General features: G+C 32.0%; 1 protein-coding gene across 1 annotated transcript; it reads right to left on the bottom strand.

Moving 5' to 3' along the window:
- Positions 1 to 759: 759 nt before the first annotated feature.
- On the bottom strand, positions 760 to 19645 carry LOC126741403 (uncharacterized). Its single transcript, XM_050447801.1, has 2 exons — positions 15295 to 19645; positions 760 to 979 (listed from the first exon to the last, which is right to left on the bottom strand). Exon 1 carries the CDS (start codon positions 19643 to 19645, stop codon positions 15902 to 15904), a length of 3744 nt encoding a protein of 1247 aa, XP_050303758.1. The 3' UTR covers positions 760 to 979; positions 15295 to 15901.
- Positions 19646 to 23069: the final 3424 nt, after the last annotated feature.

Genomic DNA, 23069 nt, shown 5'->3' with positions numbered 1-23069 from the left:
CATTAATTACCTGGAACAAAATAATAATGTTTTAAGAAGATTTGAACAAAAAGGCTTTGTAAAAACGTAAAAAGTCAAGTACTTGCAAGATTACTTTGAATTACTAAAAATGTAATAAAATAATACCTTCAACCTATGAAACTCAAAACTCAAACAAATTTTTCCGATCTCTAGAAGACTAATACTTAAAAAAGATAAAATATTATTTTCAATTCAAGGATAACTACAAAATAAATTACTTCAAATGTCTAAAATAAATATTTAAAAAAAAAATACATGCAAGATTTTAAAACCCTGGAATAATTTTTTTAATATTTGGTAAAAACGAAAGTCTTAAAAACTCTAGATTTAATAGCTCAAGGGAAGACTCAATGTTTTAAGAAAAAACAACATGTTAGAATCAAACTAAATATAAAGCAAATTCCCTATCAAATAAACCATGAGTCGCCACTGGCATTTAAATGTGTTAAAGTTGCAATAATGTATTAACAACCAAGAAAATATAGAAAAGAAGAATCATATCCATTTAAGTTATGCCTAGAAAAGTTAAAATTGCATAACTTCTTAGATACTGCCAATGAATTTAAATATATTTACATTTTTTACATTGTCAAATGCTATCGATTTGAGCCTTTATAGTTGCTCGCAATAAAAAGAACATTTTATTTAATTAACTACATTTTAATATATACAAATTTTGCTTAAATAACTTTACTCATTCAAATATCCTACTCTACTTGTGAAACTTCTTACCTAAGTAAACCTCCATATTTAAGCAATAAACCTCCCTTTCAATTACGAAGTTCTTGATGCAAAACAAGGCCCATTATCCTCTTTATTTGCCCTGGCTGCATCTTGATCCATTCTCTGCTGGCAATATCCCCAGATGCGAGCAGGCTATACATATATACAGCAGCGCCTAATTTCAATTTCAAGGACCATTTACGAATTCTTCTCGCAACATAAATGAATGCAGTGCCTAAAAGAATTGGATTTACTTGTACACGTAATGCCTTTAGCTGTTCCTAAGATAAATTTTAAATGATGTTTTTCCCTTGGAGCTTATTTGAATATAAATCTAACAAGCTTACGTTGGTATTATTTGTTTCGTTTTTTATAAAATGAACTTTTCTGTAAAACAATTAATGAGAATTTAAATTAAATAAGGTTCGGGGTATGACGCTTTACTCAGAAATTTTCTCCATTAAGGGGTTATTAAATGCTTAAAATTTAATCGGGTAGAGGCGCGCACAATTCGTCCTAAGGGATTTTGTAGGGCACTTGTATAGCCTTGCACTATCGAATTTACCGAAAGCATTTCCGAGCCACTTTGTAATCAATCAGGCGTTAACAGCTTCTACTTGCGTCTCTTCTGGAATAGATAGAGGCTTAAATGGCTCTCCCGAAAGTAACTAAGATTAAATTTAATGCTTTTATACTGGGTAATTGTATTTACATTTGCCAAGAGAAACAATAGCTCACTTACTTCTTATTATTGAATGGGCGGAAATAGCTACTAACATCTATTCTAGAACACACAAAGCTCTTCAGAAAGAAGTTGCGATGAAATTAAATTCTTTTATTTTAGGTAAATATATTTAGAGATTTAGGTGCTCTTAACCATAACACAAAATAACTACAATACTTCAGGGCTCGTCCCTTGACTTTTGAATTTAAGAGATAAAATACAGTACGCTAATTAAAAAATAAGGAAAAAATATATATATGACTTGATGATATGTGTGATAATAAAGAGTTGTTCTCTTATTCATGTATCAAATAATTAAAATTTAATTTAATAAATGATACCTCCCATAAAAGCGCCGATTACAGAATATCACGGAACGAGAACTGCCATAGTATCACATTACGAATAGGACTATAACCATCATTTAAGCAGTTTTCCTCGGAACATGGCAAGTTTTCTGTTTTACACGTTGGCGATTTGAATATCGCTGCATCATCAGCATATTCTCATGAATTAATAACGTTGGGAGCCCATAAGAAACAAAATCTTACGAGATTGTTTCGTCGAGTGTTACATGCGAAACGGAGATTTGATATTCCGGCGATGGTTTAACGATACCGGGTAATAGATGGGGTATAAGGAAAAGCTAGGGAAAAAAGTGCGTGGGATGAATTTAAATGCCGAATGTTACCTTCTCTCGTGATTTTGTATAATGTTCCTGTTTTGTTAACAATATAAGGACGTGACATGACTTCAGTTCTTACTTATATATAAAACGAAAATTTATATGGTGTATTATTGTATTATTAAGTATTTATGAAAATATTATTTGTGTACAGTTTCTTATTAAATATTGACATGTTTATTATTAAAATCCAGCAGAATTAAGTCTGATAGTGTTTTATGTAAGTATTTTAAATCAGATCAATGAATCAAAATGATAAAGTTGATCTTAGTATGTACAGTGAGCGCCTAAAGTTCCGCATAAATTTGTCAAAATCGACATGATTTTTTGAGAAAACGCTCGGACCCATCGATTTTTATTTTAAGTTGCGCATTATTTCACATACATTTTTGTATATAGGGTGGAACAAGAAAAAAGATATGACGTCGTCGGTCATTTTTTTAAATAGATTGTTGTATTTTTTATTGCATTTATGAAATATAGGTGAAATTCCAAGCAAGTTTTGTAAAACATACCTTATCTCAAAACTCAACTGTTTCAGAAATATTTACACTTAACCAACAAGAAAGCAAGTAAGTACGACTATTTACAAATTCAGATAAAATGGAGGTTAAAATTGTTATCACCACTTGACAACAAGAACCAGGCAAAATCTTTAAAACCATTAGGAACCCACAAATAAGATGACTATTTCTTTGGGTATCGGGTTACACAAATGGATCTAGGGCAACTTGAACCGAAATGAGGGACACTTGGGTTTAGGTCTAAAAGGCGTGCACTTGTCGGATACAGAACCCTATTTTAGCTTAATTTATTCGTTTGCGTTTATATTAATATTTTTATTCTTTTATTCTCTTCTGTCTTCATTCAATCAATCAATTCTTCAATCTGATTTCATTGTAATAAAATCCGTGTGTTATTTAGAAATAATTTTAATTATTTTTGAGTTTTACAAAATGTTATAAGCTTCTTTTGGCGTGCGCACTCGATCCCCGTACCCTAGCTACATCAAAATTTTAATTCGTTGGGTTTCCGTTAAATTCGCCATAATTTATTCTGATAAAAACTATTAATTTTCGCACTGACTGTGATATTCGAAAATGAAGATTCCTTACAAGTAGAACCATGGAAATAGAAACAATTGGCAGTGCTTATAACATTATTTTTATCCTCGATTTTACATTAATTTGTAAATAGACGTACTTATTTCTTTTCTTGTTATTTAAATGTAAATATTTCGGAAACAGTTGGGTTTTGAGTTAAGGTGTGATACAAAACTTGCTTGGAATTTCGCCTATATTTCATAAATGCAATAAAAAATATAGCATTCCATTTAAAAAAAAGACCGATGACGTCATATCTTTTTTTTTTGTTCCACCCTGTATACAAAAATTTATGTCAAATAATGCGCAACTTAAAATAAAAATCGACGAGTCCGAGCGTTTTCTCAAAAAATCATGTCTCTAATTTTTATCGAATTTATGCGGAATTTTAGGCGGTCACTGTATATACAGAGATAAGTTAACCCATGGAGATTAACTGATCTTCAATCTAATTTCAGTTATATAAAATCTGCTGTCTTATATGCATAAATGCGTTGAACTTAAGAAATCTGTCGATATGTAAAATTAAATCGATCCATTAAAATTAGACGATCTTAAGTATTAACCAACCAAACTAATGGAGTTTTAGTATATATAAAAGACATTTATAAAACGAGCTTCCGTAGTGAAAGTAGTTCTTTTCGTAAAGCTTTTTAAATTTTTATTTATATAGAAAAAAATACAAATCAGTGCATTATATAGACCTTATAATAACGAGGTTTACACTTTTAATACTTACCTTGATTTTTTTTAATAAGAATCACATTGATTTTTCACATTTTGTTCTGGGCGTCATTATGACCGATTAGAAGTGGTATTTTGTGGATGGGTGTGTTAGTCAATTGTTAAAAAAAACTATTTGTTTCTAGCTAGATATTTCGAGTTATTGTTAATTCAACTTCAGGGCTCTACAACAGATAGAAAGAAATGATGTTTAGCATTTTTTTCCCTCAACTTTCCACAAATATTTTTTAAAAACTTATAAAAAATACAAGTTAACATAAAATGAGAGTATTCATATTATAGGGTTTTAAAAAATACGTACCGAAGTCGTAATTCTCTCTTGTCATATTAAAAAAGTATATAACACAGGGATAAAAAAGTGGATAACATGGTAATAAGGCGGTTACGTAAAGGAGGTATTACAATTAAAATATGATAAAATATTATAAAATGGAACACGCTGATAGACTAGAGAAATTTAGTATAAGGTGTAAAAGCTACAGAAGAGAAATGTGTGTAAATGTTGGAAAACGGTTTTATAATCGAAAGGATAGTCCTATTTGTTAATATAATTTTTTTTTGTAATTTTTATTGACTTATAAAACTGTAAATGTTGACAAATAAACCATTTTGAATTTGATTTTAAATTTATTGTATATATACATTTTTATATAAAAAATTTTTGTTTGCTAAATAATCTGCTTCCTATAATGTTGATATAATCTTAAAGTACGCTTGGCTTGCGGCTCAGGTGATGGTTGACAGCTATATAGTAGGGTCACTATTTAGTATCTTTCTAATAAGGGAAAATAAGTAATTATTTTTAATTAAGAATTAATGCATGAGATTAATACTTTTTTTTATGAAAATGTTGGCGTAAGAGATTTTGTGCAATTTTTTGAGTTTTGAATAATGTTAATTGTTTTTTATAGTTGATGGTTTGAAAAATAGTTTATAAGTCTCTCTAAAAATGTGGGTTTATGATACCAATCTATAAGAAGTCTATTGTTATTACTTATGATTTTAGTACCCAAAAATAAATAAAGTAATTGTCTTCAAGTTCTATAGTAAACTGTAGTCTTGGGTGAAACGAATTAAAAACTTAAAGAATCTCGCCATCATATCCTGTAGGTACGGAGATTAGAACACCATCGACATACCTCGTAAACAATGGCACAGAAAAATATATTTTACTAATGCAAATTTTTTTTAAATTCTTACATCACTATATCTGAGCAAATCGGTGACATATAATTACCCACACCAAGTTCAAAGGTTTGTTGATAGAAATTTTTGTTGAAATCGAAATAGTGTGCGTTTTTTCTTTATTATTTGCTACAGAAGTCTTTTAATTTTTACATTTAATTTTTAATTCCTTAAAGTTTTTTAATTTCTTTATGCTCTCATAAGTCAAGAGAAATATTTTTACGTAAGGTTTTTATTTGTTTTGTTGCTTTTTTTAAGGATGTATTACGTAAAAATGCCTCTTGCACTAGGATTATGTATATGAGGTATTAAAAGGATTAATTATGACTTATTAAAAAACCTCGACACAAGTTGGGAACGTATCAACAACTTAAATAATGTAAATGAGTCCTTCGAATGTTTTATAAATATATTAACGAATTATATAAAAAAGTTTACAAGGGTATCCTATAATAATAAAAAATAAACAAAAAAACAGTTAAAACAAGACAAGGATTATATAAAAGATGCTGCCAATTTCCAACCAACATGAAAAACGATAGAGAATATAACTTATAAAAGAAAACTAAAAAAATTATAAACAAGAAAAAATATTGGGAAAAAATATTTTAAGAATTTGCTACTTCTACTATTACGACTTTGACTTTTTCGACTAGAACAATTTTCGGTCCTTAGATGCGTATTACACATGATTAAATTTTTTTAGTTGGACAAAACGTCCAGTAGAACTAAAAAATGGAGATATCGGGGATGAAAATGGAGCAGAGTAAACTCAGATCCAAATGTTTTATAACTATTGCATTATTTTCTAAATAAAAATTGCAACATTTAAAATAGATACATCCACATTAGAACAAGAAACGAAAATCATTGATTTAGTTTGAAATCGAGAAAAACAATAAATATTTACATATTTAAGTTAAATACATAAATATCGTCAATATTTTTATGTGTTATCTTATACCGTCCAAAGCACCAACCATGCATGTATTAAAATATAATTGATAAGTCCGTTTACCAACAAAAAAAAACAATAATTTTTCCTTTAGTGTTCCAATTTTTCAAGTATATTTTTCTATTTTAATAATTTCAAGTCTATTCAAAAACATAGAGAAGAAATAATAAGAAAATCTTATATAGTAATAAAGCATGTCGAACAATTCTTTTATTTTGCCCTACTCTATATATTATTAAAAACCAATATCTCCTACCAATAAAATAAAACTGTTATATTTAATAACTCCTATCTCCAGAGGTGAATAATTATCCTAATTTGCGCAAAAATAAGGAATAATTAGGTTTAAATAATATACAAATATTAATGTTAAACATCTAATTATATAGGAAACCATTTTTTTCAATAAAAATAAAATATTAAAGCACAAATGTACAAAAACTTACTCGATTGTTCACTTCACATACCACCTGCGATTAAAATCTTGGAGATACGAAATATTGTATTTGTTTTTGACAGTCGACGTAATTATTTTAGAGGATATGGTCCTATTACCGCCATCTATCGATTCAATATGTAGTTTTTCAGAAACGCGGGAAAAACCTTGATTTTTAAAATAAGTGGAGATACGAGGCGTTGTTTTGACACCATCGTTATATTATTCCGTTATATCAATGACGGAGAATCAGCTAGTATCCTCAATGTTTCGAATTCAATATCGTTACAATGCTATGAATTATTTAAAAAGCATAGACTAGAGAACAGTATTTGGAAAAAAGTAATTTTTCAGTCATTTGTAAAAGATACTCTTACGACCAGATTCCAGACGAGACAGGTTCCAGAGTGGAAAGTTTGCAAATGACCCCAAGGATATCCCAAAGAAATTTGATAATTCATGTGCCAGACATCCTATATATATTTAATATGGGAGACACGAATATAATACGAATAACTTATAATATATTAAAATCTAAAGGTTTTTACTCAATTGACATTCAAAATATGAGAGATGATATCACTTTTGCCGAGTAATTTACCAGATAAACTAATATTAAAAATACTATATCTTCTCAAACCCAAATATTACTTGAAAAAATTACCAAAGCAACACAGGTATAAAAACTTAAAAAAATAAACATGTCAACATTACAGGCAAATGCCCTCTGGCCCAACGATATTTCCTGCCCCTTGTCATCTAATACCATGTTTTTAACGTAATTAAGCCCCATAAAATATGAACCGACCGGGAATATTGAAAGAAACTAATTTGTAACAAACTATTTATCATAAGTAATTAAAATGTTAATTAGAACTCCACGAAGGCAAATATGTATCGTCCAGATTTCGAGGGTTCTTTTTTCTGTTCTTCGCGGCTCAATTTACATCTTTATGTATGTTTTATGAACGCATATTAAACGTCTGCTTGTCCATAATGGAATGTAGTTAATTACAATATAATTACATGCGCGGCGTAATTTTGAAATAATTTATATAGATGATTTACAATAATTTATGAAAATTACATTGAATCCACGTCTTTTTATTATTAATTTCTTCGTTTAGTCTGAAAACTTTGATACGCTTTTAGCATATTTAAAGCATACCATGTTGTATGTATATAGGTGGAAGGATGTCATTATTTTTTATGATCCAGACGTTTTGACGATCAATTTGTTGGATTTTATGTGCGTTTTTTCTATAAGATTGCTGAAGGATATGCACTTTTTAACAAAGCGTTATATATACAATAGAAATTGCACATAAAAAGTTTTCTTTAGGGGCAAATCTAAATGGCTCTTTATCTCGCATTCTGACGTAACCTACATACATACAATCAATGTTGCCGGGGAATACGTGAACATGCCAACAAATAACATTTTGATAAAACCTTAAATAAATTATGGGCAAACAAACAGGACTGGAAAACGAACTCCAAATATAATGCTCGATCGTATTTCTTCTTTTGACTTTCGGTAAATAATTTCTGGAATCGCATAAATTGCTGAAGAATGATACAAACATGATCGTAAATTTACGTTAGGTTCGTCGGTGCTGTATTTATAATTTAGTGATTACATTCAAAAAGAAACAATAGATATATGTATTTTAGGCTCGTCAGCTTTATTTGTTTAAGTTAATTTGTCATATTTTTTTAATAAGAAAAATCCTTAACAGAAGAAGCTTATATTGAATATTGAATGATCTAAATAGTAATAAAGATGAATTTTGGCCGTAAGCAGAGATATTTTCACTCAGGGGGCGTAAGACACTTTTTCAAGCTTAATTACTTAAGGACAATAATACGAAAGGATGACTGATAATAAAGCATTTAAAATTTTAATTAAAAAAATTGGCAAAAAGCAATGCTCCAGTAAGAAATCATGATCAACTTCAATAATAATGCTCCCTTTTCCTAACGGTCTCTTAATTATGGGTCTTCGTGGAATATAGTGACCTCAAAACACATATGCCCCTTAAGTTACCATCATCCATTAAGTTACCAAATATATGGAAGTTATTCATCATTTCTCGTTACAGATCAGTATAAGGATCAATAATTTAATTGATTGAATATCTAAATCATATCATGGTAACTTTTCTTAACGGTTTCTTCAGCTTGGAATTTTGTGGGATATAATGATTTTAATATATACATATCACATATTATAATATATATTTAGCCACATAATTTATTATTCTATAGAGTCTCCACTGTTATATTACATCCATCAAAATTACTGGCAACCATTAAGTCAGCCAGTATGTACTTATACTATCTAATTATTCTATATAATACAATAGCCGCTCTAATTATACAAACAGATTAATATGTCCCTTAATGCGTTTTTTAAAATAAACTGATGGCCAAAAATTTAGGTGTCGCGGAATTTTGTTATAAAGATTCGCTATGTTATAGCTAAAAGATCTTTTAAAAGTAGTTGTCGTGTGAAATGGAATTGTAATGACACTTGTATTACGTAGATCTTCGTATGCTATGTATTTCAGAGCGAAACTTTATTTTTCGATATAGATAATCAGGACATTTTTTCGCAATTATCTTCTGAAATAAGACGACCGAGTGGAAAATACGTCTCTCATCCATTCTAAGCCATTGTAACTCCCTCAATTTGGCCGAAACCTTTCGCTCCCCACCACGTAAACCTCCAATCAACCTCACACAGTGATTTTGAATCAGTTGGATTTGGTATATATCTCTTGCTAACAAACATGGTGCATAAATTACATCTGCAAAATTGAAATGGGATAGTACCAAAGAATCGCAAAGCAGTTTTTTCAAGGGAACTGTAAGTAGGTATCTGTTTTTAAAAATCAGTTTTAAGTTTAAAAAAGCCTTTCTTATGCACATACTTACATGTTCACTAAACCTTAAACTCGAATCCACCATTAAACCTAAGTTCTTAGTGCAGTCCGTAAAGTTAAGTCTATTATTATTTAAAGTTAGATGAATATCATGCAGATGTACATTTTTTAACCGAGCTCTACCAAAAAGCATAACCTGGGACTTCAAGGGGTTTAGTTCTAAACAATGTTTATTAGAAACTGTAAGGAGTGTCTCTAGATCTTGATTCAATTGATTAACCGCTTCTACAATTTGATTTGGTCCAAATGATTTATATACCTGTGTGTCATCAGCGTATAAATGCATGGTAGAATATTGTAAAAGCTTTACCATCTGAGAAGTATATCATATAAAAAGCAAGGCCCTAAAATGGATCCTTGTGGAACCCCAAATAGCAACTGTTCAGAATCTGAGACTTTGCCATTGACCTTTACTTTTTGGCTTCTACCCTGTAGATAACTTTTATTTAGTTTAATCGAGAAATCAGTAAAACCTAAATATTTGAAGATTGCTAGTAGAAGATCGTGATTTATTTTATCAAACGCCTTTGAATAGTCTAACAGGATTAAGACATTTAAATTATTGTTCTCGATACCATGAATTATATCGTCCGTAACTTTCAAAAGCGCTGTTGAACAACTGTAGCCTGGTCTAAATCCGGACTGTATTGTAGGCAATATGCTATTTTGTTGGACATAATCACGGATTTGATCGTTAAGGACCCGTTCTAAAATTTTTGATAGAGTAGTAAGAATACTTACAGGGCGCAAATCTTTTAATTCCATAGGTTTATTTATCTTAGGCAGAGGAATAACAAACGAGCACTTCCAATCATCTGGAAAGCAAGATGTCTCTATCGCATAGTTTACTAAGTGCACAATTACAGGAATAATTCTGGGACAATAAAGCAACAACATGTCAATACCAATGTTATCACACCCGGTGGCCTTGGAATTTATTTGAAATAAAGCATCTTTTACTTCTTCGGTAGTGGCCATCCTAAAACTGTTTGATATCTAAGTTCGTATACGTATACGTAAAATTAGGATATCTAAGTTCCGACCTATTTTTAAAGGTGGCGGTAAGGATAGTCTCTGTGCTACCCAGCATTTCCAAAATATTTGATATCTGAATTTAGTTAACAGGCATACTTCATATCTTCATAAACATAAATTTATAACAATTGCGATATTATTTGTCTTTTTTCAATAAAAATGCACAGCAAACAGTGGAATTACATTTTAATATTCTTCGCCTTCTCAAGAGTCCATACCAGCTTCCTCATAATCCTTTTCTAATGCAGCAGTATTTTCTTTTTAAATTAAACTTTTTTTGAAATTGTTTTCTAGTTGTCAATATGCCTTCCGTGAATCTACGTAATGTCGTATCTACGAATCTACGTATGCCTTCCGTAATCTACTTCGGCGACTGTTGATGTAATAACAGAACTTCAAACTCAAATAGATCATGGTGAAAAGACTGCAGTGGTGTCTTCTGACCTGCAGACGGCATTTGACACCACTGACCACAATGTTGTGTTGGGAGTCAACTAATTTCATGACGGTTATTATTTATTTTTATAGATCGCTGTAAAAATTAAAGCATTCAATTCATCATATATCTTATTAGTATTATAGCAACTAAACTTGATTTTTGAAGATATTATTTAACTTGGATCAACAATAACACAAAAATATTTTTTTTAATTATAATAAAACTTTTATCTCTGTCAAGCTGCTGGCAATGGTATTGACTCTAAAATGATATCTGTTATCCCCTCATACTTAATTTGTTACAAAACAGTAATTCTTACTACTTCTTTATAATCCTACAAAATCCTTAACCCTTAGAAATTGGTTGCTATGATCCCTATTAATAATGTAAATAATCCAACTCTAATCAATCCATGAAACTGATTCCAAGTATTAATTTATTTTAATATATATAATTTGGTGCATCAAGGTTTTCAATTAAATAATAAGTATTCAAAGTATGAAAACGAAAAGAGAATAGATTTTTAAACATGGTGCGGATCATACGTTTTTTACAGATCAATGCTCTTTCAATAGTGTCGGACACAAAATCCCAAGCAAACAAACCATAAACCAAAGTAATTTGAACTTCTGCATAATAAGAGGTCTTAAGTATGTCAGTATTTATAAAATCTGTAAGCTGCAAAATTGCCTAGTTCCTACGAGCCAATTTGCTACATACAAAATTCCCAAAAATTTAGATGTCTTGTTAAATCATGATATTTAAACCCAATTTGAGCAATAAGCTTCTCTCTTGGAGAACTTCAAAAGGTATAAAAACAATAAAACTGGTTTTTAAATTGTTAAGACAAATTCCATTTTGTATAATAATAATAATACACGTTTTATTTAACAAACAAATAATTTACAGTTGTAAATATTATACATACGTTTCTATAAAAATATAAAAACAATAAGAAAAATCTGCTATACATTTGCTATCCCGAATATGAAGACACTGGTAATCATGACCTGAGATAATTGTCGATGTATCAACAAATAAGGTGATATAACGCTAATCAATTAAAAAAGGTAAATCATTTATAAAACTCAGAACTAGAATCGGACCCAGGGCACTCCCTGTGGAACACCAGTGTCAACCTCTACCTTGTCAGTATGTTTTCGTAAAATATGCCAGATAGAACCACAATGGTCGAACAGCTTAGGAATGACAAAGAGGTGACTAATGGAATGATAATTAGTTGTATCATTTTTATTCCCAGATTTAAAACTATAGGAAGATACTATACTAAGAAAACTATACAGAGTGTCATAAGTACATATGTTATAAGTACCAAAACTTTTTTGTACCCCTGTATAATAAAGTTCTAGTAAAAAATTCTAACTATCCAATCTTTTATTGTAAAAAAAGTATTCTTAGTAAATGTCGGCCTGAGAATCCGTTTATTAGATATCTTAATTTTAATATCTAGATACATTTTAACAAGTAACAAAATAAACGTTAATTATTTTTTCTAAATTAATGCAAATGACTTGTTCTAATAAAAATTATAAAATAATGACCTTAAACACTTTGTTCTACCTAACCTCCATTCATTTGTATACACATACGAGCCCTCTTCATTAAAGAAAATCTACGGTTTTAAAAAATATTTGGTTTTAACCTGAAATGCTCTCCAACTGCAATGATTCTTTTCCTTACTTAAATGATCCTTGAGTAAAATTGGAAAAGAAGAAGAAGTCTTTTATACATCCCCAGACTGAAAAGTCCAAAGGTGTAAGGTCGGGCGAACGGGGTTGCGACGGAACAGGAGCATCTCGACTCCGACAAATCCAGCGATTAGGAAATACTTGATGTAAATAGTTCCTTAACTATAGTTCCTAAACATTTATAGCAAAAAGAGCCGGAGCACCATCGAGTTGAAACCAAAGACTTTGTCTTAAATTTAGACGCAAATTATCAAGCAAATCGGGCAGTATTTCTTATAGGAATAACAGAAATGTATCACCAGTCAAATTTCCTGGTAAAATGACCGGTCCTAAAAGAAAGTTATCTACAACACCTGCCCACACATTGACCTCAAAATTTACATGATGATGTGTCTTGGCTACGGCTGTAGGTTTCTCTTCAGCCCATATGTGTGCGTTATGCGAATCACCCTTATAAAATTCACATTTCTATTATTCATTTCACATAACCATCTACAAAAAGAAAGTCTTGCCTCGGGATCGTCGGGTAAAAGACCCTGTACTTTTTGAAGATTGAAATGGGTAAAGTTGTTGACTCCGTAAAATATTATGTGTTTCGGTTTTCCAAATAATTCTCACCCGTTCAGCCAAAACCCTAGTACTAATGTTTAGCGATTCTTCGACAATTCTTAAAATTTCTTCCTCTTGCCCTGGTTGAACCGCACGAGGTCGGCCGCAATTACCCTTCCGTCTTTCGCTGAAACTTCCAGTCTCCCTTAGGCGGTTAATCAAATTTAAAAAAATATTTTCTTTTGGGATGAAATCGGTTTGGGAATCTCTGGGCTTAGCGCCTAGCGGCTAAACTAGCATTGGAGTCACATTTTCCTAGTTGAGAATTTACACGTATTTACTGTTTACAATAATATTGAAAACTTACAAAACATCAAAACCATATCCGCCATTTCGGAAAAGGGAATATTTCTTGGTCTATAAGCCATTATGGTTTTATAAGTTGTAAGAAAACACTCCAATTAAAAAATGTAAATTTATTTTAGGAGTAATTGAGAAGCTTATTAAGAGCATCACAGGCGTTTAAATTTTTCACTTTGACATTACGTAAAAAGTCACTGGTGACCGAGATCAGCCAATTTGTATTTAGATTTTAAAATTAAGATATCTAATAAACGGATTCTCAGGCCGACATTTATGAAGAATACTTTTTTTACAAGAAAAGATTGGATAATAAGAATTTTTTACTAGAACTTTATTATACAGGGGTACAAAAAAGTTTTGGTATTTATAACACATGCAATATACTGCAGGTGGCGCCCTCTGCAAGGTATAGCGAATCCGTGAACCGATTTAAATTTCTCGTTCCAAAAAAACCCCTCACACCAAATTTTAATTTAATATATAAATAGACACCCTGTATATTGAATACCGAGCGCCCAATTAGAAAATGGCATAACGAAAGTCGCAATATTTTGGCCCACCCTATATGTGGCCATCGGATTGGTCTCCTTTTTCCGGACACCCTGTATAATAAATATAGGAAACATGAGATAAATTCCAGTCATATAGAAAAGTTTCAAAAGTTAGCGACAGATAGAAAATATGAAAAAGTAGAAGAAGAAGGATTGGGAGCACTCTTTTAAAAGTCTGTTTGGCGCCAGTATGTTATCAGGACCTGCTTCATTCCTATTATACATTTTAGCTAATGCTATTTGGATTGTAGTAGACATCTGGTTGATATGGTTAAATTTATATGAGGTGTCAAAGGAATGGTCATGAAGGAACATTTCATTTGGGACATTAGAAGCGCCTCAATTGGACCGAAATTTTACAAACTTTTAAAAGGATTTGCTGTCATTTTGTATAGCATCTTTGGCTCTGTCAATATAGTGAATGACATTCTGATTGCAGACCACTAAAATCTAAGTAATCCGAGTATTGCCATTAAGGACCAGCGAGTATTTTTGAAAGAATTATATCTAATCACATAAAATCTCATATTCCGCAAACTGTTTTAATACCACCTATGCAGTCAGGTTTTCGAAGTGGCCATAGCACTACCACTTTTCTGTTGCATATATGTATGTGATGGCATTTTTAGGGTTATGGATGACGGTCGTCCAATAGCGTTAATACTTTTAAACTATTGTGAAGTATTTGATACTTTGATAATACTGTTCAACTTAATCAAAATTACTTAAGAGGAAGGAGCCAAAGAGTTTGTATTGGATCAAAAGTTTTAAATTTTGAATGTCCGGAAAAGTGTTCCTTAGATGTCAATTTTTAAAATATTTTTATTGTCCTTAGATCCATGTAGCCTTTATAGTTATTTAGTAAATTGTCATTTTCATTAATACGCTGATAACACTCAAATTTATTTCTCATTTTCTTATTTAGATGTAAATGAGTTCCGTATTGACGGTGTTTAGAAGGGTGCCATTGATTAGAAAAGGGTTCTAATCAATTGAGGCCCTATAGACTGTAAAATTTATAGGTTGCGATGGTTTATGTACCTTTGGACGGTTTTACACCACAGCCTGCTGACTTAGCACGAAAAATATAAAAGTGATTGAATTAAATTAACAGTAAAAAGACTTACCTAGGGGTCAGTCAGGATCAGGATAACACAAGAGGTTTTTGCGGAAGGCCGCGCGAATACTGGTCGTAAAATGGTTATTAACAGTAAGACGATCTAGTACCGAGTGTTTTCACCTCGATTCCCCGCGTTAGTCTTTTCAGTACTTGCGTGTGACGTATTATTTGGGTATGTACCAGGTTTGTAGTAAAAGTAAAGAATAGCAAGTAAGGAAATATTATAGGGAGAGGCGAGGAAACAAGGCAAATCTCGACATTCATTATGTAAAACAAAAAAATATTAGCAGCAAGAAGCGATACTTTGAATGCACTTAAGAATATAACTTATAGAACTAAACTAAATCAAACTAAGTATTAAACTAATCAATAAAGTGAAATTGAGATGACTACAAGAACAGAACATTCCCGCGCCCATGAAAACCAAGGGGTTTTCATGAAACAATAAATAAATTATTGGTTTGGAAGTGGGCACAATTTTACCAAAGGTCTTTTAAGTATACCTTTGGCTGTCCGTACTGTTGCCACTCTAGGAACCCCGTCCTTGCCCAAAGTAACTTCCGCGATTCGACCAAGAATCCAGTGTAAAGGCGCCGACTTATCATCTTTAATAGCTACCATAGTACCCGTACTACTCTACCTATTGCATTATGCCATTTGGCTCTTTGTTGCAAAGTATGTAGATATTCACAATGCCACCGCCTCCAAAAATCACGATGCAGTCTAAGTAAAAGCTGCCAACGCGTAAGGCGATTAATATTTGTGTTAGTAAAGTCCGGATCGGGAAGAACAGTTAAGGGTTGTAGGGTCAAAAAATGTCCAGGAGTAAGTGGCAATAAGTCTGATGGGTCTGAACTTATAGGGGAAAGTGGTCTTGAATTAAGTACCGCTTCGATTTGTATAATTACCGTATTAAACTCTTCATATGTGAGTATCTGAGTTCCTACTACCCGTACTAAGTGAGTTTTAATGGACTTAATATTTGCTTCCCATATACCACCCATATGGGGGGCAGAGGGGGGATTAAAATGCCACGTAATTGGTTCAACTTCGGCAGATTTTAAAAATATTTGACGTAAGTATTTTTCACTAGCAATAAAATTTGTACCGCAATCTGAATATAAGTTAAGTACTTTTCCGCGCCGTGCAACAAATCTGCGAAGTCCCGCCAAAAAAGCCTCTGCACTAAGGTCCGATAGCAACTCCAAATGAACACCTTTTGTACTAGTGCAAATAAATAAGCATACGTATGCTTTATGCACTTTAGCACCCCTTAATCGGCCAATAGTAATTGGAAACGGTCCACACAAGTCCAGGCCGCAGTTAATAAAAGCTTTGGAATTTGCGGATACCCTGAACTTAGGTAAATTACCCATAGGGGGTTGATATGGTTTCGGGTTAACCTTCCAACAAATATGACATTTATGGATTACTTTACGAACTATTCTCTTTGCTGAGATTATCCAGTAGTTTTGAAATAGCAAATTTAATGTGGTTTGTATACCACAATGTAAGTAATTAAGATGTAATTCGTTTATAAGTAAGGACGTAAATTTACAATTACCTGGTAAAAGCAAGGGAAATCTTTTATCGTACGACAAATCGGAGTTATGGAGTCTACCACCAACCCTCAAGTAGCCCTCTTTATCTAAAAAAGGTCTTAATTTCTGAAGACTTTTCGAAATACGTTTATTATGTCTAAGCAATGTAATCTCTTCAGCAAAATAGAGATTTTGGATGAATTTTATAAGTAAGTAAAGAGCATTATTTAATTCTGATAAAGTAAGATAAGAAGTATTTAAAACTGTCGCTTTAATTTTAAAGGACTGGAAATTCTTAGAAGCCCGCAAAATATAAGCTACAATTCTTTTAATCTTTGGCAAGGAATTATATTTATCAATTAAAGATTCAATAAAATGAGGAGATTGCTGTGTTATTAAAGTATTTAAAACAGTCTTTCTCTTCTCAAAATTAAAAGAATCGATACTAGGAATTTCAAATTTTGTAAATGACCATTCCTCTCTGTTTTGTAATAAAAAACTGGGCCCGTTCCACCAAAGAGAAAAATCTGCGAGCTCAGAGACACATAAACCTCTACTTCCACAGTCGGCTGGATTCAGTTCAGAGGGAACATGGTGCCAATATTCGGGTGGCAATTTTTCTTGAATATAAGAAACGCGGTTGCTTACAAACGTTTGCCAATGGTGAGGAGAACTTTTAATCCATGTTAAGGCAACGGAACTATCAGTAAATGAAAATATGTTGGTAAATTTAATTTTATGTGAGAAAATATTCAAAACATAATGCATTAATTTGCTAAGCAAAACAGCGCCAAGTAACTCAAGTCGCGCTAAAGTTACTACCTTTAGAGGGCTTACTTTAGATTTGGCACAGACAAGGTAGGTTTTATAAAGAAATTCTCGGGAGAAAAATACACGAATATATACGACAGCACAATAAGCACGTTCTGACGCATCGCAAAAACCAAACAATTCGTGTGATTTAGACTCAGTAACATCTACTTGACGTGGAATTTCAACCAAATGCAAATTATTTAATTCCGTCTTAAATTTATTCCATTTAGTAATAATGTCAGAGGGTGGTCTTTCGTCCCAATCAATACCAGCAATCCAAAGAGATTTTATTAGTAATTTAATAGAAATTGTAATAGGGGTAAGATAGCCACAAGGGTCAAACACCCTAGCACAGTGACTGAGTAGAGTACGTTTTGTACATCCCGTATCATCAATAATGACTTTATAGAAAAATGAATCTCGAATAGGATTCCATTTTAGACCCAAAATTTTTAAAGTTATATTTTCTTCCTGATCGAACGAAATGTCTTGGGCAACATGTGTTTTAGGTAAAGTTTTGAGTAGCAAAGGACAGTTACTGGCCCATTTTCGTGCCTCGAACCCACCCCTAGACAAAAGTTCAACCAATTGATTTTTTATAGCAATTAATTCCTCAGGGCTACTTCCACCCCCGTTTAAATCATCCACGTAACTTGATGACTTAAGAATGTCTGACGCTAAAGGAAGATCTTTATAATCATCTGCTAACATAAGAAGGGTGCGGATGGCTAAAAATGGGCTGCAAACTACTCCAAAAGTAACAGTATCCAATTGGTAGTGTAAAATAGGCTCATTGGGAGAAAAACGCCAAAGAATTCTCTGGTAATTACGATCCTTCGGATTCAGTAAAATGTTTCTGAACATTTGTTTTAAATCACAAGTAAAGGTATATTTATGCAATCTAAAATTAAGCAAAAGACTAAGTAAATCTTGTTGCAATTTTGGTCCCGTATGCAAAGCTTTATTCAAAGATAATTTATTGCTGGCACAACTGCTAGCGTCGAAAACTACACGCAGGGGTGTACTTGTCGAATCCTTTTTAAAAACTGCATGGTGACTTATATAAAAATAATTAGAAATTTTGGAACAAAAGGGTTTAGTAACTTCTTGTAAATGATTATTATCTAAATAATCTTTAATTACGTCTGAGTAAGAAGCATGAAAGTCTTTGTCTTGTAAGAACCGTTTTTCAAGAGATAAAAATCTACGTAAAGCCACACTGTAAGTATCACCAAAATCAGGGGCTGTTATTTTAAAAGGCAAAGAAACTACGTAACGTCCCGATTCGGTTCTGTAAGTTGTGTTTAAAAAGTAGTTTTCACAATATTCATCATCCTTAGATTGGGCATGAATCTCTGGTACTTCTTCAATTTGCCAAAAATTTTGTAGTGTTTGATTTAAATTATTAGTACTACATGTGGTAAAAAACGTATTTATCGTTTTATTTGGTTTTTCATAGGAAGTTTTGCCAGTTATAGTCCACCCAAAGTAAGTTTTAATGCATACTGGTTTATCTGGACCGTCATCAATTTTACCGTCTTGTAAAATATATGGAAAAATATCATTTCCAAGCAAAAGATCGATTTGAGAATTTTTATAAAAGTAAGGGTCCGCCAATTGCAAATCAGAAGGAAAAGTAAAGTTTTCTTTTGAAAAGGAAACAGAAGATAAATCGTCGCATATTTTATCCAAAATAACGGCATCAAGTGAAAGGGTATGACTTGAATTGTAAATTGATGAAATTATACAATGCACGCCCTTTTTGGCAGTAGCATACATAGAATTAAGACCATGCAGGGACATAGATATATTAAATTTGGATAAATGTAATTTATTAGCACAATTTTTAGAAATAAAACTGGACTGAGCTCCACCGTCAAGAACGGCTCTAAAGGTATGCCATTGATCAAAGGCATCTTTAATTTTTACTAACACAGTAGCAAGCAAAACTTCCTGATCATTTATTAGTACACCCACAGTAGAAGCTTTAGAAGTAGATGGCATTGGACTTTCAAGATTCCTAGTTGCCTCGACCGGCAAATTTGAATTTAAATTCTTATTAATGTTAAACTTTTCATTGTTTGATTTAAAACACAGTAAGGTATGATGCTCTTGATTGCAATTGCGACACCGTTTTTCAGATGTGCACCGACTTACAGTGTGAGCACTTGCAAGACAATTTACACAAGCTTTTTGGGTTTTTATGAAATCAAATCGATCCCTTGTTGTTTTAGAAAGGAATGACGGGCATCTATAAATTATGTGAGAGCCTTTGCAAAGAAAACATATAGAATTAAAATTTGATTTCTGGCTGTTTGTGAATAAAGCAGAACGGTATTTTGGTTTATTTACATTAAAGGAGTTTTGTGAATTACGAACATTATTATTTGAGAAATTTTGTCTAGAAATCGAGGGTTTAGAATTTTCTTGAGAGTTAGATTCGTATAAAAATGACTCAAGTGCAATGCATTGCTTTTGCAAAAAATGCTTGACTGCCTCATATTTCGGTACGTCATTAGACGCGTGAAACTGTTCAAAGGCTTTTCTTGTTAAAGGATCTAATCTATTAAGCAGCATATAAACAAGAACAAAATCCCATTGATCAATTTCAAATTTTAAATTTTTAAGAGCACATAAATTCTTGTTAAAAGTATCTAATAAATTTCTTAAGGAAAATGCACTATCAGAAGACATGCGCGGGCATTCTTCAATTAATTTCCAATAAGTAAAGGCCTGAAGGCGTCTATTACTGTATCTTTCTATTATGGTGTTGTATGCAATAGGATAATTTTCATTAGTGATTAAAATATCAGCAATGAGATCACGAGGTTGTCCCTTTAGGGCACCTAATAAAAAATTAAACTTCGCGATATTACTTAAATTGCGTTTGGAATGGACCATAATAGCAAAGCTTTGATGAAATGTGGGAAATGTAGTTATATCTCCATTAAAAGTAGGTATATCGAGCCGAGGCAAATGATCAATCTCGTGAGAGTATTGTAAAGTAGGACCAACAGGGCGGATAGAAGTATCCAGGACACCATTTTCCTCCAGCGGCAATTCAAAAAGTTGATAAAAAATTGTATCAATTTCATGGCAACGTTTAACAAAATCTAAACCTGTTTTTTCCTCAACCTTAATCTCGTCTGGAGAAGCCACAAGTAAAGTGAGTATGGAATTATGGTGTTTCTCGAAATCCTTCTTAATTTTTGCCAAGCTTCTGTAACATATTTTAAATGAAAGTAATTCCGATGAATCAACAAGAGCTAATGCCGCAGCCTCTTTCACCAAAAAGAGTTGGGATATTGCACTTTGCCTTAAGGCTTTTGATTTTAAAATCTTATCATTTGCTGAAGAAGTCATGGTAAGGTTTTTTTTTTTTTTTTTTTGTAAACCCCCAAAATCACTCCAAATCCAAAAATCTCAGAGTAAAAATGTTACCTCTTTTATGAATCCCTGTGCTATACGCGTAGAATGAAATAAATGGAAAATAAAAAAGAGGCTCCACCTTAACGAAGAGCAAAAAAAAAACAGATCACTTAAAAGTATCACTTTCCGAAAATCCCCGGTAAAGAAACACAAATAATAAAATTCATCACCAAAAGAAAAAAAACCCGGCCTTGGCGTATACAATGCAAACGTTATCTTAGCAACGGAATGCAACAAAACCCAACTAAATTTAGCTGATCTCGGAGCGGCCGAAAGAAGTATTTTATATATATATTATATTTGTATACAGTATAGTACAGTATAAGTATAGTAGAGTAGAGCTGGACTGGTTATGCAACCAAATAAAAGCAAATATAGATTTCCCGATTAGTGGAAACAGTATTCTAATAACAGTAGTAGCAATTATGTAAAAATGTAAAAATAAAGGTTATAATAATTTTATCGTATAACTTTCAAAAGTTTTAGGCAAAATCGTATTTCAAATTATGCAAATTAATAGTAAAACTAAATCGTATTCATGAAGTAGCACTCAAAGTATATATGGTGAGCAAACTGAAGTACAGAAAATCGTCCAAAGTTTTTTTTTTTTTTTTTTTTGAAATTAATACAAGCAATTTAGAAAGGGGCACTATCCGGCTCGAAGGACCATGTTTAGAAGGTTGCCATTGATTAGAAAAGGGTTCTAATCAATTGAGGCCCTATAGACTGTAAAATTTATAGGTTGCGATGGTTCATGTACCTTTGGACGGTTTTACACCACAGCCTGCTGACTTAGCACGAAAAATATAAAAGTGATTGAATTAAATTAACAGTAAAAAGACTTACCTAGGGGTCAGTCAGGATCAGGATAACACAAGAGGTTTTTGCGGAAGGCCGCGCGAATACTGGTCGTAAAATGGTTATTAACAGTAAGACGATCTAGTACCGAGTGTTTTCACCTCGATTCCCCGCGTTAGTCTTTTCAGTACTTGCGTGTGACGTATTATTTGGGTATGTACCAGGTTTGTAGTAAAAGTAAAGAATAGCAAGTAAGGAAATATTATAGGGAGAGGCGAGGAAACAAGGCAAATCTCGACATTCATTATGTAAAACAAAAAAATATTAGCAGCAAGAAGCGATACTTTGAATGCACTTAAGAATATAACTTATAGAACTAAACTAAATCAAACTAAGTATTAAACTAATCAATAAAGTGAAATTGAGATGACTACAAGAACAGAACAGACGGCGTATATCAACTCAGATCTTTTAATCATTTCGGAGATTTCCAAAGCTCAAAAGCTTGTTTTTAATAATTCTAAATCTAAGCTTCTCTAAATCGCAACTCCCTAACTATTTCAATATTAAAGTTGAAGGCGTGGTTTTGAACTCTAAAAATCATGTGTCTCTTAAAATGCTTATTTTAAATTAAAACTATTATCCATACACAAACAGGTTCTTTCCACCAATATTAAGTTAGGTTTATGCGATTCATTGGTTTCATCTACTTGTTTTGACTCTTTCTCTACCTAATTACAAAGGAAAAGAAGACAAAATAGTTTGCAAAAGGTTCATAATTTTTGTTTTAAATTTTGCCTCAATGGTAGGAAATTTGACCATATAATTCCTTGCATTTATTTGAAGCATCCAAGTGGTGTAAATCTAAGAGAAAGGTATCTAGCTCATCTGTCTACTCTTACTTACAAAATTGTATTATCAAGAGCTGCCACATATCTGGTAGTGTAGAAGTCTATACTCAGCAGAGGAGTGGAACTTTAAAGGTTAGGCAAGGTTGTCGTTCTCCCTATGTAGTATGCATTTCAGCTATTATAATAGTTATCAACAGATACAAAAATATATAAAACACATTACAAAAGTCTTAATATTCAAGAATTACTTTAATCTTAACCTTCCCACGTATCTTTTATCTTAACTTATGATCCACGCTACCATCCATCGTCGATTTACAGGTAACTGCAATAACCTTAACTTAACCTAA

This window comes from Anthonomus grandis, chromosome 10 (assembly GCF_022605725.1).
Source record: "Anthonomus grandis grandis chromosome 10, icAntGran1.3, whole genome shotgun sequence".
Classification (NCBI taxonomy): Eukaryota; Metazoa; Arthropoda; class Insecta; order Coleoptera; family Curculionidae; genus Anthonomus; species Anthonomus grandis.
Note: the sequence above shows the minus strand (reverse complement) of the source record. Positions and strands in the feature narration are given on the sequence as shown.